General features: G+C 42.1%; 1 protein-coding gene across 1 annotated transcript; it reads right to left on the bottom strand.

The window, feature by feature from the left end:
• Positions 1–3505: 3505 nt before the first annotated feature.
• On the bottom strand, positions 3506–17273 carry LOC147354839 (uncharacterized). The gene is made up of 3 exons (XM_086355018.1): positions 17027–17273; positions 14404–14530; positions 3506–6421 (listed from the first exon to the last, which is right to left on the bottom strand). Exons 1-3 carry the CDS (start codon positions 17057–17059, stop codon positions 4797–4799), a joined length of 1785 nt encoding a protein of 594 aa, XP_086211144.1. The 5' UTR covers positions 17060–17273; the 3' UTR covers positions 3506–4796.
• Positions 17274–17772: the final 499 nt, after the last annotated feature.

Below are 17772 nucleotides of genomic sequence, written 5' to 3'. Positions count from 1 at the left end.
ATGTATGTACATGAACAGGAAATAACTAGTCAGCAAAATAGTAATAATTTAATTAATTAAATGAGAAAATAGAAAGGCCAGAAGTGATTTTGAAGATGTATCAAAAAGATATGTCGGGACTTGCCTGTTGGCCCATGGTTAGAATCTGCCTTCAATGTAGAGGATGTAGGTTCGATTCGTGGGAGGGGAACTAAGATCCTACATGCCGTGGCACAACTACGCCCCCACCCACCTCAACTATAGTGCTGCAATCTAGAGCCCACACGTGCTCTGGAGCCTGAATCCCCCAAGGAAGATCCCGTGTGCCACAACAGAACCCAACACAGCCAAGATTGAATGTTTTTTCAAGATATATGTTTAACATACAAATCATGTTCATTAACTTGAAGTGAGAAGTAACCAATTTTGTTTACATCTGAGACACTATCATAGATAGATATTAAGTGTCCTAGGAGGAACAGCGTCTCATGGTGACTGAGCATCGTGACCAGCATCTCCCTGGTTCCATCCACTGAGATCCCTATAGCTCACTCATAATTGAAATGAACGTGCTATTCGATCTTCATATGCCTATTTCAAGAGCCTCTCCTTCACCTACATAGGAACTCAGTACACTACACTTTTACTTAGTTGTCCATGGGATACCTCAAAGGTTCAGGTATCACATACAACCTCACTGGACAAGAACTTTATTGGACCCATCTGTGGTCAGACACCCAAGTATGGAGCTTCATTGACGACATACCCTGTGAGGGGATTTGCAAGACACTTGTGCAAGACATACATTCATCGTTGTGCTTACAGACAACAGATGGGCTACGGCCCCACACATTTCAGCGTCATGCCAGCACAATAAATTTCTTAGCTCCATCCAGTGTTTGTACAGTCTACTCTATTGCTGATGTGATTAAAGGGCAACTTCTGATTTTGTCAGTTTCCATCAGTCTCAGAGCAGCCAAACCTATTGGATCTTTCTGACTTTTAGAGGCAATATATTCTGCATTGACGAATAAGGCTTATTTATGCAGTCACTCAAAAATCATCCCACTTTTGGGGACTTTATGAGAGAAAAGTCCTAGTCAGTTCAGATGGCCAACCATTCAACAGATACTTTTTTTTGGCTGTGCCACACAGCATGCAGGATCTTCGTTCCTTGGACCAGGGATCAAACCTGTGCTCCCTGCATTGAGTACATGGAGTCTTAACCACTGGACCGTGAGGAAAATTCCTAATAGGCACTTATTTTGGTGCCTCCTGGAGACTCCTTGGTCGAAGCTCTGCACACACCTCCTATGCTCTGTAGTCTCTGGGCCCATGATGGCAGTGAGCTACCCAGGGTCTTCTGGTACAAAGTGTTGTCTGTTTCAACGTCATGACATGCCATGTGAGCAACAACTGCTGGATGCTTACTCAACCCTCTTGTAAAGAAGACTTTCCCAGGACCTGAGCCTGTGACACTCTGTATCCAGTTACCTTATTTCCTCGGTTATTAAAGCAACACAACACCCAGGAAACTCAGTGGGACAGCAAGGCCTTGATACATGACAGAGCTGTTCCTGAAGCTCTGGTGTTTCCCACTTGCAGGAAGAGGTGGCCTTGGTCCTCAGTCTCTTGTCAAAGGTCACAGTACTGAAGGACAGCAGTCCTCTCCTTGATGCTTGGCTACTTGGGCATACACTTGGGATCGACCATAAGACTCTTGGGGGAGTCCTTTGGACTGCAAAGAGATCAAACCAGTCAATCCTAAAGGAAATGAACCCTGAATATTCACTGGAAGGGCTGATGCTGAAGCTCCAATACTTCGGCCATTTGATGCAAAGAGCTGACTCACTGGAAAAGACCCTCATGCTGGGAAAGATTGAAGACAAGAGGAGAATGGGGGGGTGCAGAGGATGAGATGGTTAGATGGCATCACCAACTCAATGAATATGAATTTGAGCACACTGGGAGAACGTGGAGGACAGAGGAAGCTGGCATGGGGTGGCAAAGAGTGGAAAATGACTTGGTGACTGAACAAGTTAACAATGGGAGATCGCACACTTTATTTACAGTAATGCCACCAGTACACGTGTACATGTGATGGAGCTCTCTGGAGGGCTCCATTCAGAAAATTTTGGATACAGTTCCTCAGTCATGTCTGACAGATACTCTGTCAGATATTAGATGCAGATGTTATTTGGGTTTTCTTAACTGGATGCTATTGTTTGGGTGTCATGATCTCTGTCCTTCACAGGCACAAGCAGCAGGTCCAACACATTCACAGCAACAGAATTTCCCCAGACCTTCCCATGATGCCAGAGCCACGCACGTCATCCTGGTCCTGGTGAGCTTCTTCGACTTTTAACTCTGTCTTCCATTTCTACTCTTTCTGTTGCAATGATTGTAAATCCAGGCCAGTGACTGATGGACTCTGTGTTACTAGCTTCCTTCATGTTTCCCAGCTTCCAGCTCCTTTGTGCAGTGACACTTGTTTCTCTAAGTTCTTTGTCTTCTGCACCAGAGAAAAATGCTTTTCCTACTTTTGTTAAACATCTATAAGTTTTCTCTCATTTTGGCATTTGGATCGCTTTTTTTTTTTTTTTTTGCTTTTTAAAATTAATTTTTATTCTTTTAAAATAGGTGACTATCATGTGCAATAAGTCACCTATTTTAAAAGAATAAAAATTAATTTTTTAATTATTAATTCTGCTACATCCTGGGGTAAAATGGTAAGTATATCCCTGCCTTCAATTGCTAAGAGAAAAACTTAAGTTTACGGTAATTAACCTAATTATGCTTCATCATCTAGTAGGATGTCCTGGCAAAATGGAAAGAAACATTAAACTGAGAGATACAATTTGTTACCATGTGCTTGTTTGCACCACAGGGACATGATCTGCTTTGCTCCCCCACCAGACACCTCCTGTTCAGGAATGCTTATGAAATGAAGGGAATTCATCCAGGTAGGCCACTGGCTCATAATAGCTACAAGCCTGCAAGCCCTTACTGGCATTTTTATTTCTAGTCCCCATGCCCGTATCAATGGCCAGAGAGGTCATGGCCAAAGTGACATGGCAGATGTGGTTAAGCAGCCAAGTGACTATTTCATTCTCATATAGCAAAATATACTAGCTTCTCATGTGATACTCAAATGTGTCCTGCTTCTGTGTGAAAGCAAACTGAACAATCAAGAGCCACACATCCTCCACATGGCTGACACCCCTGGAGGCAATGTTTCTCTTTCTTCATCATCACAGCACCAAACACCAAGCAACCAGAGGCCACCCCTATAGCATGAAGTCCAAAATTATTCAAAGCAAGCAATCCTAGTTGTTTACCCCACTCTTCCAGGCCTTTCCCACAGAACCGCAACACAGACAGTGTTCTGAACACTCCCCACTCCTGCCTTGTCTCGTGACTACCCTGATAACTTTCCCATGTGTTTCCAGGATTTGTGAGCATCACTGTTTTCCTTTTTTCTTGTAGCCACACCTGACTGACCATTTTCATAAATAATACAAATCACTTTCATAGATACTCCCTTTATTAAACGTCTGGTGGTTTGTACCATCCAGAAAATACAATCTTAACAATTCTGTGGAAAATTCACTTTTATTTTTAATTACAGTAGATTTACAATATTATATTAGTTTCAGGTGTACAGCACAGTGATTCAGTATTTTACAGATTATACTCTACCAAATGTTATTATACAATGATGACTATAATTCTTTATCTGATACAATATAAATTTGTTGCTGTTTTATAAATAAAGAGTTTTTAATTTCTTAATCCCATACACATAATTTGTCCCATCACACTTCTGTCTCTCCTCTGATAACTATTAGTTTGTTTTCTGTACCTGTGTAGTTGCTAAGTCATGTCCAGCTCTTTGAGACCCCATGGACTGTAGCCTGCCAGGCTCCCTTGTCCATGGGATTCTCCAGGCAAGAATACTGGAGTGGGTTGCCATTTCCTCCTCCAGAGGGTCATCCTGACCCAGGATTGAACCCTCATCTCCTGCACTGGCAGGCAGGTTCTTTATCAGTGAGCCACGAGTTAAACCCCTAAACCTGAGTTTTGTTTTTTTTTTTTGCTTGTTTCTGTTTTGCATGTGTATTCTTTTGTATTGTTTTTAAGTTGCACATAAGAGATATCATACAGTATCATACAAGTCTCTTCTCCACTCTTGGCTGCCCTAAACCCAGTGCAATGCTGTGGCATGGAGGTGCTGGAACAGAGCATTACCAGGTAGATAACGGGATCATTCATTTACAGGAAAACCATGAATGCTGCTTTCCAGTGGATAGTCATGACCACTGAGCATGGAGTGCAGTGTATGAGCAAGACTCTTGAGGAGCGGGGCAGGGACAGAAGATGGATTAGGTATTCTTTGAGTTCCCAAAGCTAGGTTGGAAGGGAAAGAGGATCACAGTGCCCAGACTCCCCTTGTCCTGAAAACAGGCAACCTGATACTGAATCCCAAATATCTGTCCATTGCTGGGAGAGAAAGCACACCCTCTGTGCCTCAAATCCCTCCCTAGAAATGGTCCATTTGCTGCCTGGTGACTGTAGTTATGTCCTCCCACGCTGTTACTATCCCAACTCCAACGCTAGTGCTCTCCTCATTAGCTGCATTCGTGAGGCCCCTTCTCCAGTGTGAACTCTCTGATAACCAAATAGATCTGATCTTACTATTAAGATTCCCCACATTCACTGCACTCAAAAGGCCTTTCTCCAGTGTGAATTCTCTGATGATTAAGACTGGACTTATTAATAAAAGATTTCCTGCATTCACTGCACTCATAAAGTTTTTCTCAATGGTGAACTCTCTGATGATACTGAAGGCCATAGCTAGCAGTAAAAGATTTCCCACATTCACTGCACTCATAAGGTTTTTCTCCACTGTGAACTCTCTGGTGATACCGAAGGCTAGAGCTAGCAGTAAAAGATTTCCCACATTCACTGCACTCATAAGGTTTTTCTCCACTGTGAACTCTCTGGTGATACCGAAGGCCATAGCTAGCAGTAAAAGATTTCCCACATTCACTGCACTCATAAGGCCTTTCTCCATTGTGAACTCTCTGATGACGAAGAAGGCTCGAACTGCTAGTAAAACATTTTCCACATTCACTGCACTTATAAGGCCTTTCTTCAGTGTGAACTCTCTGATGATTGCGAAGGCTCAACCTAACAATGAAAGATTTCCCACATTCACTGCACTCATGAGGCCTTTCTCCACTGTGAACTCTCTGGTGATACCAAAGGCTAGAGCTAGCAGTAAAAGATTTCCCACATTCACTGCACTCATAGGGCTTTTCTCCAGTGTGGATTTTCCTATTGGAACTGAGGTGGTGCATTTGATTAAAGGATGTCCCATAGTCACTGCCTTTATACAGCTCTTCCCTGTTGTGAACTTTCTGATGATATCGGATGCCAGCCAGCGTTATAAAAGATTTCCCACATACATTACAGGTATAAGGCCTTTCTCCTTTGTGAATTCTCTGATGTCTATGGAAATTGGAGTTGTTGATAAAAGATTTCCCACATTCATTGCACTTATAAGGCCTTTCTCCAGTGTGAATTCTTTGATGTACATAGAAAGAGGATTGATGGGTAAAACATTTTCCACACTGAGTGCATTCATATGGCCTTTCTCCGGTATGAATTCTCTGATGTCCAATGAAACGGTTCTTATAGATAAAAGATTTATCACATTCCTTGCACTGATAAGGCCTTTCTCCAGTGTGGATTCGCCTATGAATCCTGAGATACTTTCTTTGGCCAAAGGATTTCCCACATTCAGTGCACTCAGAAGACCTTCCTCTAATGTGACCTTTCTGGTGCTGAACATGGTTACTTTGGTGAGTGCCGCCTGTGAACTCACAAGACTGTTCACTAGTGAGGATTCTCTCATCTTGAACAAGTATGTCTGTGCGGCTGGAAGCTTTCTTGCCTTCTCCCGAGCTCTGATGACTTTTTCCACTGTGAAAAACAACTTCACACTCCTTACTGTTGTTTTGTTGATTCCTGGTGTTTTTGGCCTGTGGCTGAACTCCCAGGTTGGCCACGAATTCCTTCCCAATCTCATTGTATGGGGAGAGACTTCCTGATGCATGAATTGTGCAGCTCTTCAAAAATGAGAGTTTCCCCATAATATATTGTAAAAGAGTCTCTCTCGTGTGCTGCTTCTGGTGCTGCTGAATGTCTGCAGTGAAACAGAACTGTTTTCCATGTGCCCCACATGTGTTTGCTTTCTGTCCACTATTTGTTCCCTGCTCTTCAGTCAAGTGCAAAATGTTTCTCAAGACCAGGATGCATATCTTACAGGGCTGGACCTTCTCAGCAGATGAATCTGTCCTGGGACTCCCAATCTGTGACACTCCTGCAGATTTGCTCTGTTCAAAAGGTGTCTCTTCATCCCCAACTCCAGGCCAAGAACCTGAAAACAATAGTGAAGTCCATATTGAGTTTAGTACAGGGAAATGCCACCGTTAAAACTGTACATCTGACACTTGAAAGAACAGGTCCACAAGACTGTGTTCAGGAAGTGGAGTTAGGGTCAGACTGAGGAAGCAGCTGCTCTGTGTTACAGGGCTTTAAGGTTACAGAACAGATGAGGTCTCAGCAAACACAGGACACAAGGACTGGGTATGGAGCAAGGGTGAAACGCCTTTTCTACAGTTCACTCTTATCAATAGCTTCTGCCTGGACCACAACTGCTGGTGACCTTTTCTCTGCAGAACTGTATGTCCAGGCCTCAGAAAATCTGACTGGAACAGGTACCTGGTGTTTAAGGAATATTAAGGGATCCTCCTGTGTTTCAGGACATAAACAGTGTCAGAAAATACTCTGGAGGAAACACTGTGAAGACCAATGAAATAAACGGTTTAGAGAGGTGGTAGGGAATTAATCCCAGGCTGGAGTCAGAATAAAAATGAGAAGTAGGACTTCCCTGGTGCCACAGTGGGTAAGAATCCACCTGCCAATGGAGGGGACGTGGATTCGAGGCTGGGTCTACAACGATTTCACATGCTGTGGAGCAACCAATACCATGCACAGCTACTGAGTCTGTGTGCTACAACTACTGAAGCTTGCAGGCCTAGAGCCCATGCTCTGCAATGAGGGAAGCTACCACAATGAGAAGCCCGCATACCACAATAAAGAGTAGCCCCTACTCGCCACAACTATAGAAAGCCCTTGCAAAGCAATGAAGATCCAACCAAAAATAAAATAAATGGATAAGTAAATAATGAGAAGTAGAACAAAGTGTAAGTTGCTAGTGTCAAGAATGGAGAAAAGACTATAGAAATGACTTGTGGCCACTGGCAATCACATTAAAAGCACTAGTCAAACATGATAGGTTCCTGGAATGACTTGAACACACAACTGACATGAAGCTATCCCAGCTGCCATTCAACTTGGCCAGACTACCTGAGAGTGCTTTGTGCTGAGACCAGAGTCATGTCCATCCTGCAAATCATGAAGGACTGTCCACTCTCAGTTCAACAACTACATGGAAGGCAAATGATACAACTCTTAATAGAAGAGCAGGTCAGGTGAGTGGCCAACACCAGCCCAGAAGAACTCAGCACACAAAAAGGGACAATATTTAAACACTGCAAAAAGCAGCTCTGATGGAACCACGTGAAAGGATGTGCAGAAGATGGATACAAAATGTTAGGATTCCATCTCCTAGCCTTAACAATAACTGTGCTGACAGAATCCAATGGTAGCTCTTGGAACTCGAATCTGTTGAAGATCTGCAGTTTCCCAAGTTAAATTTATTTTAGGCAAGTTCAGTTCTTAGCCTCTGGAGCTGTCCATTCCCCAACCCAAAGTCCCATGGCAGGCTACTATGTACATGTTTCTAGAGCAGACTGCACATACTTTTCATGAGCCAGCATGGAAAATAAGGACCTAGTTAGTCCTCCAAATGTCAGTGCTCTATAGTCTGACTGCTGTTCCTGAATGTATGTGAGTAATACAGAGGTGTACACCCACTGCTGTAAATGGTACCACCGATACACAAATCTCCTCCCCCTCTGGCTGAAGATTTTAAGGGCCAGCATCTCACCTCCTGCTCTTCATTTTTCTGCTTTTCCCTTTTAAGAGTGAGACATTTGAGGACTAAGGCAATCAAAAGCAAACACTGGGCTTCCCTGGTGACTCAGTGGTGAAGAATCTGCCTGTCAATGCAGGAGACACAGGTTTAACCTCCTGTCTGGGAAGATCCTACATGTTTTGGAACAACTATGTGCATGTGCCACAACTACTGAGCCTGTGCTCTAGAGCCTGGGAGCCACAACTACTTAGCCCATGTGCCACAATTACTGAAGCTCACGTACCCTTGAGCCCGTGCTCTGCAACAAAAGAAGCCAGAGCAATGAGAAGCCCATGCACTACTAGAGCATAGCCCCTGCTCACAACAACTAGAGAAAAGTATGTATCAACAAGGACCCCGCACAGACAATAAATGAATAATAATTAAAAAAATCATAAAAGACAACCGCTTATATTGTGGAATTTAAGTCATGGTGCACCCCCAAGGAAAGGCACACTGAAAAGCCTGTCAGTTTACACCTCATGTCAATATACAGGAAAGAGACACTCTAAAAACATCAAAAACAAGAACCCCCCGCCCCGCAAACCCTGGTTAATGGCAAGCACAGTATCTTCAGAGTTACAACCATAAGATGCCAATGTTCAGTTTTCAACAACAAAAACTCACAAGGCATACAAAGAAGGAAAGGACAATAACAATCAACAGCTGCTGTACCTTATGAAAAGGTACAAAAAGAATAGATGGTAACCATACTTAGTTGTTCACTCATGTCCAACTCTTTGCAACCCTATGTCCATGGGGATTCTCCAGGCAAGAATACTGGAGTGGGTTGCCACGCTCTCCTCCAGGGAATCTTTTCAACCCAGGGATCGAACCCAGGTCTCCCACATTGCAGGTGGATTCTTTACTGTCTGGGCCACCAGTAGAGCCCATAGTGACTAGAAAAAGATTTGTCTGAAAAAGATGTTCAAACTGGTAAACAAATGAACCAAAAGAAATTTTTAAAAGCTGCCTCAACAAAATGGAACTAACAATAAAAGATACAGCAAGTTGTTTTGCTTTGTTTCTTGTTTTTGTTTTTTTTTTGATAGTAAGTATTTAAAAAAAAAAGAAATTTGGGAGCTGAAAAGTACAATTGCTGAAGTGAAAAAAAAAAAACCACTAGAGAAATCCAATGCAGAAAAACATCCCAGATTTGAGGCAACATATGAATGTAAACATCCAAGAACATAAATGAACTTCAAGCAGAATAAACGAGAAGACCCACATCATGGCACATTATAATCAAACTGCTGAAACAGAGAATCAATAAACGAGAAGACCCACATCATGGCACATTATAATCAAACTGCTGAAACAGAGAATCTTGAAATCAGTGAGAGAAGTGACTCATCACAGACAAGGGGTCCCAAACAATATCATTAGCAGATTTCTTATGGGAAACCTGAAAAGACCAGAAGACAGTGGGCTGATATGTTCAGATGGCTGAAGGAAAAAAACCTGCCAACCAAGATTCTTTCAAAAATGAAGGAGAAATTAGCATATTTAGGTAAATTAGAAATTAGTATATCTAGGTAAATAAAAGATGAGGAAGTTCAAGAAATGCTAAAGGGAGTCCTTCAGGTTGAACCGAAAAGACACTAATGAGTAAAATGATACAGATAAAGCTGTATAGAAGCAGAAAAAAAAATTTTTTTTGGCCTGCCAGCACGGCTCTCAGTATTTTAGTTCCAGACAATGGACTGAACCCAGGCCCATGGCAGTGAGACTGCAGAGTCCTAACCACTGGACCACTAGGGAATTCCCAGAAATTTTTTTAATGTTACTGATGGTAAACTGGTATAAATTAAAATTAGTATGCTCTAGCTTTAGGATATTAAATGTAATCCCCATGGTAAATACAAAAAAATAAAGAAGAAGTTTTATTATGCACACAAAGGAAATGAAAAGGGAATTAAGATATTTCACTACCCCCCCCCAAAAAATCAACTAAATACAAAAGGAGAAAATAACAAAAAGTAAGGAATGACAAAGCTCCAAGGCGTATATAGAAAACAAAGAGCAAGATGAAAAAAATAACCTCTCATCAATAACTGCTCTAAAGTGAATAGATTAACCTCTCAGAGCAAAACACAGACTGGCAGAATAGATTCAAAAAAACCATCCAGGAAACTCCCTGGCAGTCCAGTGGTTAGGATTCAGCAGTTTCACTGCTGAGGGCATGGGTTCAATCCCTGGTCACAGGAGGAAGAATTCACAGGCTGTGTGGCACAATCCAAGACGACAACAACAACTGTATGCTGTCGACAAAACACAAGTTGAAACTGAAAGGTAGATAAAGATATTTCATGCAAATAGTAACAAAAAGCACACAGGAGTAGCTATAAATCATACCAAACAATAAGGATTTTAAATCTAAAGACTACGAAGGACATATATTTTGGGAAGATTCAATGTAAGATGATGCAATAAGTATAAATAGTCACGCACTCAATAGTAGATCACTGAAATACATGAAGCAAAAACTGACAATCAAGAGGAGAAACAGACAGTTCTACCTTAATATTTGGAAATTTCCATACTCTACTCTGGATAGGAACAATAGATTTAATTAGATAAAGTTTATACCAACTATCCTCTCTAACCACAACAGAATGAAGATCCATAACATAACATATGGAAAACTGAAATATCTACAAAATTCTGGAAATAAATAGGTTCAAGAAAATAATCACAAGGGAAATCAGAGAATATTTAATAGACCAATGTAAACAAAACACCACATACTAAAACTACAGGATGCAGCAAAGGCAGTACTAAGGAGAACATTTACAGCAATAAATGCTTATATTAAAAAAATAAATATCATAATCTTTACAACTTGATGAACTCCAAAAAAAAACCCCACACACATTAAATAGACAAAGCATTCTGAAAAAGAAAACGATAAAGATCAGACAAATAAAATAGCCAGAACATTCTGTTCTTCTTAATAAGGTAACTGACAAGAAAAACAAGTGCTCAATTCCAGCCCTCTCTACACATGGCTGTCCCACCTAATGGGAGGAAAATAAATTGAAAGTAACTTGTGAAGTTCATAGTCCAGACACACAAGCTCATTAAAAGACTGATAAGTAAACATACTATGAATCCTTCCAGTACTGTGGAGGCTTCCCTTCTCCACATCTTACCAAAACATGAATAAAGGCCTACTTATAGTGGTTCCTCTTACTCCATACATCATGCCAGTTATCAAGAAAAAATTACACAGCATACTAAATAGTGAAAAGCAATCTGAAGAGACAAAGGAAACTTCAAAACCAGAATCAGCTATCACAAAGATGTTGTAATTATCACACTGGAAATACGAAGCAAGTATGATATATATGCTGATTAATGTTTGGTAGAGTTGGGAGTTTGTGATGGACAAGAAGTCTGGCATGCTGCAGTCCACAGGGTCGCAAAGAGTTGGACATTTGAGAAATGGAAATTCAAAGAAAGAACTCAAAATTCTAGAAGTCAAAAAGACTATAACAGACATGAAGAATGAATATGATGCGCTTATTGATACACTGGACACAGCTGAGGAAAGCATCTCTGTGCTTGATGTGTAGAAACTTCCAAAACTGAAAAGCAAAGAGAAAAATGAAAGAAAGAAATGCAAATCAAAACTACAATGAGGTACCACCTCACACCAGGCAGAATGCCATTATTAAGAAGTCTACAGGGGCTTCCCTGGTGGTCCAATGGCTAAGACTCCATGCTCCCTTGCTTACCAAAAAAAAAAAAAAAAAAAAAACCAGAAAAGAAAACTTCATGCTCCCAATGCAGGGGTCCCAGATCCTATCCCTGGTCAGGGAATTAAGATTCCACAAGCTCGAGATAAGAGTTTGCATGTAGCACCTAAAAGCTCCCAGGTGTCCCAATTAAGACCCAGAATAGCCAAATAAATACTTACATACACACATATTAAAAACAAAAGTCTACAAATAACAAATGCTGTTGGGCAGCCATTATGAAAAACAGTATAGATGTTCCTCAAAAAGTTAAAAGTAATGTTGCCATTATGATCCAGCAGTTTAACTCCTGGGCATATATCCAGTCAAAAATTTTAATTCAAAAAGATATAGACTCCTACGTTCACAGCAGTCAAGTCAGGCTCATGAGGATAAAAACAGAGAACACAAATTAATAATAACACAAACAAAAAATTCAAAATAAAACATCACTGCGGATACCATGGAGATTAAAAGAATAATAATGAAAAATATGAGTAATCTCTAACCCCATGAATTTGATCACCTAGATGCTGCTAAGCTGCTGCTAAGTCGCTTCAGTCGTGTCCGACTCTGTGCGACTGCAGCCCACTAGGCTCCCCCATCCCTGGGATTCTCCAGGCAAGAATACTGGAGTGGGTTGCCATTTCCTTCTCCATCTTGCATCTCCTAGATGCAAGGGATCAATTCCCTGAAAGATAGTCTACCAAAACCCACACAATAGATAATCTGAACAGGTCTGCGTCAATTAAAGAAAATCAATCAGGGGGCCTCACTGGGGTTCCAATGGTTAAGCTCTGTGCTTCCACTGCATGGGGCATGCATTCAATTCTTGGTCAGGGCCTAAGATTTTTCCTTTTTTTTTTTTTTTAAGATTTTTCATGCTATGCAGTGTGGCCAAAATATAAATTCTTCCAAACATGTAATGAGAGAATGTATTATACAATTCTCTACAATCTCTTTCAGAAGACAGAAACAAAGGAAACAGCTCCTAACTCATTATTTGAGGCCAGTATTACTTTAATACCAAACCAAAAACATTAAAAGAAAACTATAGAATTATATCTCTCATGAACACAGACACAAAAAATTTAACAACTTTTAAAAATCGATTAAAAAACTATATAAAAAGAATTATATACCATGACCAACTGGGCAATTGAAACTGGTTTAACATTTGAAAGTCAGTTAACATAACACCTATCAATACTTAAAATACATATTGATTGGTATCCAGTTATATAAGTTCTTATATTTTGGAATATTTACCCCTTAAATATATGGCTTGCAAATATTTTCTCCCATTAGGTAGGTTACCCTTTGATTTTGTTGATAGTTTCTTTTGCTGTTTAGAAGCTTTTTAATTAGGAAAAGATATACTCATTGGAAAGGAAGGAAAATTGTCTTCACTCTCAAATGACATGATCAGGTACGTTAGAAACCCCAAATATAGACACCCTGCCAAAAATATCCTAGAACAAAAAGTAATTACAGGCCACTCTTGCCTTCTGAGATGGCCCACATTCTGCGTGTATCTCTCTAAATAAGCCTTCTTTCACTAAAAAACAACAAAGTTTTCAGGATACAAAGTTACAATATAAAAACCAATCACTGACCTACATACCAGCCCCACAAAAAACTGAAATTTGAGGCTAAAAACTAAATACCATGTACACTAGTACAAAAAAAGAGAAAAAGTGATATTTAGTTATAAATCTACCAAGACATGTACAAAAGGCAAAAGCTTCAAAATGTTGGATTTGGGCATGATTTCTTGTCTATGACAACAAAAGCACAGGCAACAAAAGAATAAATGTGATACTGAACCTTAAAAAAAAAAAAAAGAACATTTTGTTTGTTTGTTTCATACCTTTAACTTAATGTCATCTGTCAATTATACCTCAAAAAGGTATAGGGGAAAAGGAAAAAACTGACCTATTGTACATCACAGGGAACTATAAACATAGTAAAAAGGCAACCACAGAGTACAACAAGGAATTAATATCCAGAATATATGGATGAAGTCTAGAACTCAACAACTAAAAAAAACCAATCTGATGAAAAAAATAGGAAAAGGACCTGAATAGATATTTTTGAAAGATATACACAGGAATTCCCTGACAGTAGAGTGGTTAAGACTCTACATATTCACAGCCATTAGGCCCAGGTTCAATCCCTGGTCGGAGAACTAAGATCCCAGAAGTCAACATGGCTTGGACCAAAAAAAAAAAAGATATACAAATGGCCAATAAGCACACCATAAGGGAAATGCAATGGAAATGGTAAAGATATACCACCACACATCCATTAGATGGTAGTCATCAAAAGACAAAAAATAAAGCTGCAGGCACGTATGTAGGAAAACTACATACATGTAGGAACCTTGGAAAAGGTTGTGGGAAGAATAGCTCACCATCTGTTTAGTAGTGCCCATGTCAGTGACAACACTCTTCTGTACAGACAGGCAAAATAAATATCAGATACATGGTAACCATGGTCCACATGTAAGAAAGACAGAGCTGTCCCGGGGGAAAAGAAGGCAGAGCCTAGCTCAAGAGGATAGAGGAGGGAGTGGGGCCTTACCCAGCATGCATACAAGTGCAAAGTTTTCCAACATGACATCAAGGTACAGTTGTATCTGAGCCTCATCAAGAAGACACCATTCTTCCTGGGAGAAGTACACGGCCACATCCTCAAAGGTCACATGGCTCTGGTGTAACAGGGACAAATAAAATCATGAACAGTCTCACACTTTCCATCTTCTCACACATCTCCTCTACTGTCCAACCTGATGGAGTCTCCTGATACCTGGGGAAGAAAAACTCCCTACTCTGATCTGAACTTCCTGTTGCCTCTGGAACACACAGGCATTTAATTTCAAGCTGAAATTCTGCTCTTCCCTGTTGTTTATTCCCACCAGAAAAAAAAGACCCCCACTTACCTTAACCAGCTTAGCCTTACCTCAAAGCACTTCAACATACTGGTATGGGTTTCAATGTTCCATAATTCCTCCATAGAACCAGTGTGCACTCACTACCCCAGGCACAGGGTTGCCAAGGTCCCCAAACCAAAATGTTGGGAGAATGGTAGGTTAAGAGCCCCAAGACCCTCCTCAAATACAGAAAATGTGTGCGTGAGAGTGTGAACAAGTAAGGGACTGGGACAACCTCCATTTACTAAATGTTCTTCTGCAGCTGTGGGAATCTGTGGGAACATGCAGACCACAGAGCAAAGTGACCAGGGCAGTGCTCCAAGGACTCAGGACTTGCCAGGGCAGCTGCCTGGTACCATAGCCCGATAACCTCAGGCTGACTGGCTAACATCTACTGTATGACTTCATCCTCACTACTACCTTTTATCAGCTGTGAGCTCTGAGAAGCCATACTTTCCATTGCTCAAGTCCTCATCAACCCCTACAGACTTTTCTTCCACTGAACAGGCCTTGGAGAGCTTTTATTTATTTATTTATTTATTTTGGAGAACTTTTAAAAGCCCACAGATCATACGCTTCCTTTACTCAAAACTCTCCAGCGTTCCCAGTGCCCTGAGAAGAAAGGTACAACCTCTCATCTGCCATTCCACGTGCAGCCTGGCCTCAAACTTTGTTTTTTGAAGAAACACGATGGACTCCAGGTTCCCCAATGTTCCTGGTTCAGTTGCATCTCCAAGCCTCACCCACACCACATTACACCTGTGGTCAGAAACAGGGACACCACCCCTGAAGGCCTCACTGCGGTTGGGCCAGGCACATGAGATAAAGTGTGAAAAATGGGACACTTCCTGCCATATAGGTAAACAAAAAAGATGCCACAGCGATCAGCGATTGCAGCCCTCCAGTGTGAGCCAGTGAGCCCTAGGAATTCAGGAAGGAGAATACTTGCCATTTAGCAGCCAGCAGACTACAGTCACTCCTATGCTGAGTCCCGAGAAACTCAGGATATGAAAACACAGGATACTGGCCCCAGATAGCCGAGGTGCATATCAAAGGAGTTATGGAGCCCTATATCGAGATGATAGGACAATATCTCCATGATTAGCCAAGCTCCAGGGCAACCATTGTCATGTTCATTCTGTTCCTAACCAGCCAGCTCCAGCCTCCATATGACATAATACACAGAATCCTGACTATTGACCTAACATCACCCCTCTCCACAGGAATTTTCTTTTCCTTGAGGCTATAAAAATAGTCTGCAAGCCCTTGAGCCACCCGCTGTTCTAACAGTCTCCTGGTGGCTCTCCCTGGTCAGTTAGGGAGTCCGCCCTCTGTCTTTGCAGCACCCCTCTCTACCTCTCCCCTTTGTTCTCAACAAATTCGCTCTAGTCTAAAATGCCTTATGTCTGGAAATTCTTTTTCAACTACAGCTCAGACTGCCACGACAGAAATGATTTCAGTGAGCCCAGACTCACATCTTTCCATACACAGAAAAGTGCTTAATTCCTTAACTTGGGTTATCTGACTTTCCTTAACAATAATCTATTGATGTTCAAACACCTGCCCTTTGTTGCAAAACTTATATATACGCTGGCTTTGTTAGGGGAAGCACACTGAAACCGCCTGCCCTGGCCAGGTACCATAGTAACTATTTGCATGCGTTGTTTAAAACAGGAGGTCCTGGTAAGGAACACTGGAACTAATAAGCCACCACCAACACAGAGTTCTGGAAAGGTAAAAAAGTGACACCAGGTGTCCCAACACCTTCCAGAATCATCCTCACTGGCATCCATCTTGGCTGAACAAGGTGTGCACCACCCGGAAGGACTCTTGAGTCAGAAAGATTGGCTAAAGACAACCAAAGCTAATCCCGTCCCCATAAAACTCCAGACTGCAACCCACGTGGCAGAGCAGTTCTCCTGGGTTCCCTTACCCTACTGCTGTCCGACCCAGAGCCCCTTCCCAATAAAATCTCTTGCTTTGCCAGCACAAGTGTCTCCTCGAACAATTCACTTTCCAGTGTTAGAGCCCACTTTCGGGTCCTGGAGGGGGTCCTCCTTCCTGTAACAGTTTCTCCCTTCGCCTCCCAGGGTTCCTTGAGATGTTTCTTGGGCTGGAAATCCTAAAAATCCCCACGGAATAAAACACAACTCAACTTCTGAGTTGCACGTTTTTTAAGGCCACAAACAACGTGAGCAGGAAGCTGCTCACCTGGGGTGTTCTCATTCTGGTGGGGAAACGGGCAGCGGAGAACCCAGAACTCACTGCACTTACCTGACCGGGGTCCTTCAGGGCAGGCACCGCCATCAGAGCTTCTTTCCACAGAGCGGTGCGGCGACCCTCCACTGGTCAGGTCGGACTTGGCGCGGACACACCCTGCAGGCGGCAGTGTCCCCAGCTCTTACGCCGTCCGCTATGCAGTGCCTTCGAAGACGCCCCTTGCGCTCTCTCGGCCTGCAACAGGCCTCCCAACACCGCACGCTCAGACCTTCCGTCCGGCTCCACAGACTTGAGAGGAATCAAAATGTCCGCCAGGAAGACACCTGAAGCCCCTCCCCGGAAACGCTCCTTTTCTGTATTTTCATTGGATAAACGTCACTGCTCCGTAACGCAATACTTCTGGGTAATGTAGTTCTAAGGCCTCAAGGAAGCATGGTCCACACCTGAAACACTGGGGCAGAAAAAGCCAAGATGAATTGCCAGGAGAGCTGAGAAGTGACCTCTAGGGCTGGAGAAGGAATTCATCCTTCCTAAGGGAGAGGGGGAACCATTAGAACATGTAGCCTTTTTGTCGTTAGGCACAGATTTGATTGCATTGAAACTGTGAATCTGGTCAGAAACTCTGCAGTGAGATGTTGGGAGGTAGGTGAGGGGCCAAAGGCGGAAGTGGAGGTTTTGTTCGTACTGCACAAGGTTTTAGACTTCGCCATTGGCGGGGAATAACCATGCGGAATCCGACCTGGTCGCCCTACTGTCACCACTCGGGTCCCTGCAGAGGCTCCGATGGCAGCAGTTGAGCT

This window comes from Bos grunniens, chromosome 18, assembly GCF_055505025.1.
Source record: "Bos grunniens cultivar Pamir isolate PY7600 chromosome 18, Bosgru_T2T1.0, whole genome shotgun sequence".
In the NCBI taxonomy this organism is placed as follows: domain Eukaryota; kingdom Metazoa; phylum Chordata; class Mammalia; order Artiodactyla; family Bovidae; genus Bos; species Bos grunniens.
Note: the sequence above shows the minus strand (reverse complement) of the source record. Positions and strands in the feature narration are given on the sequence as shown.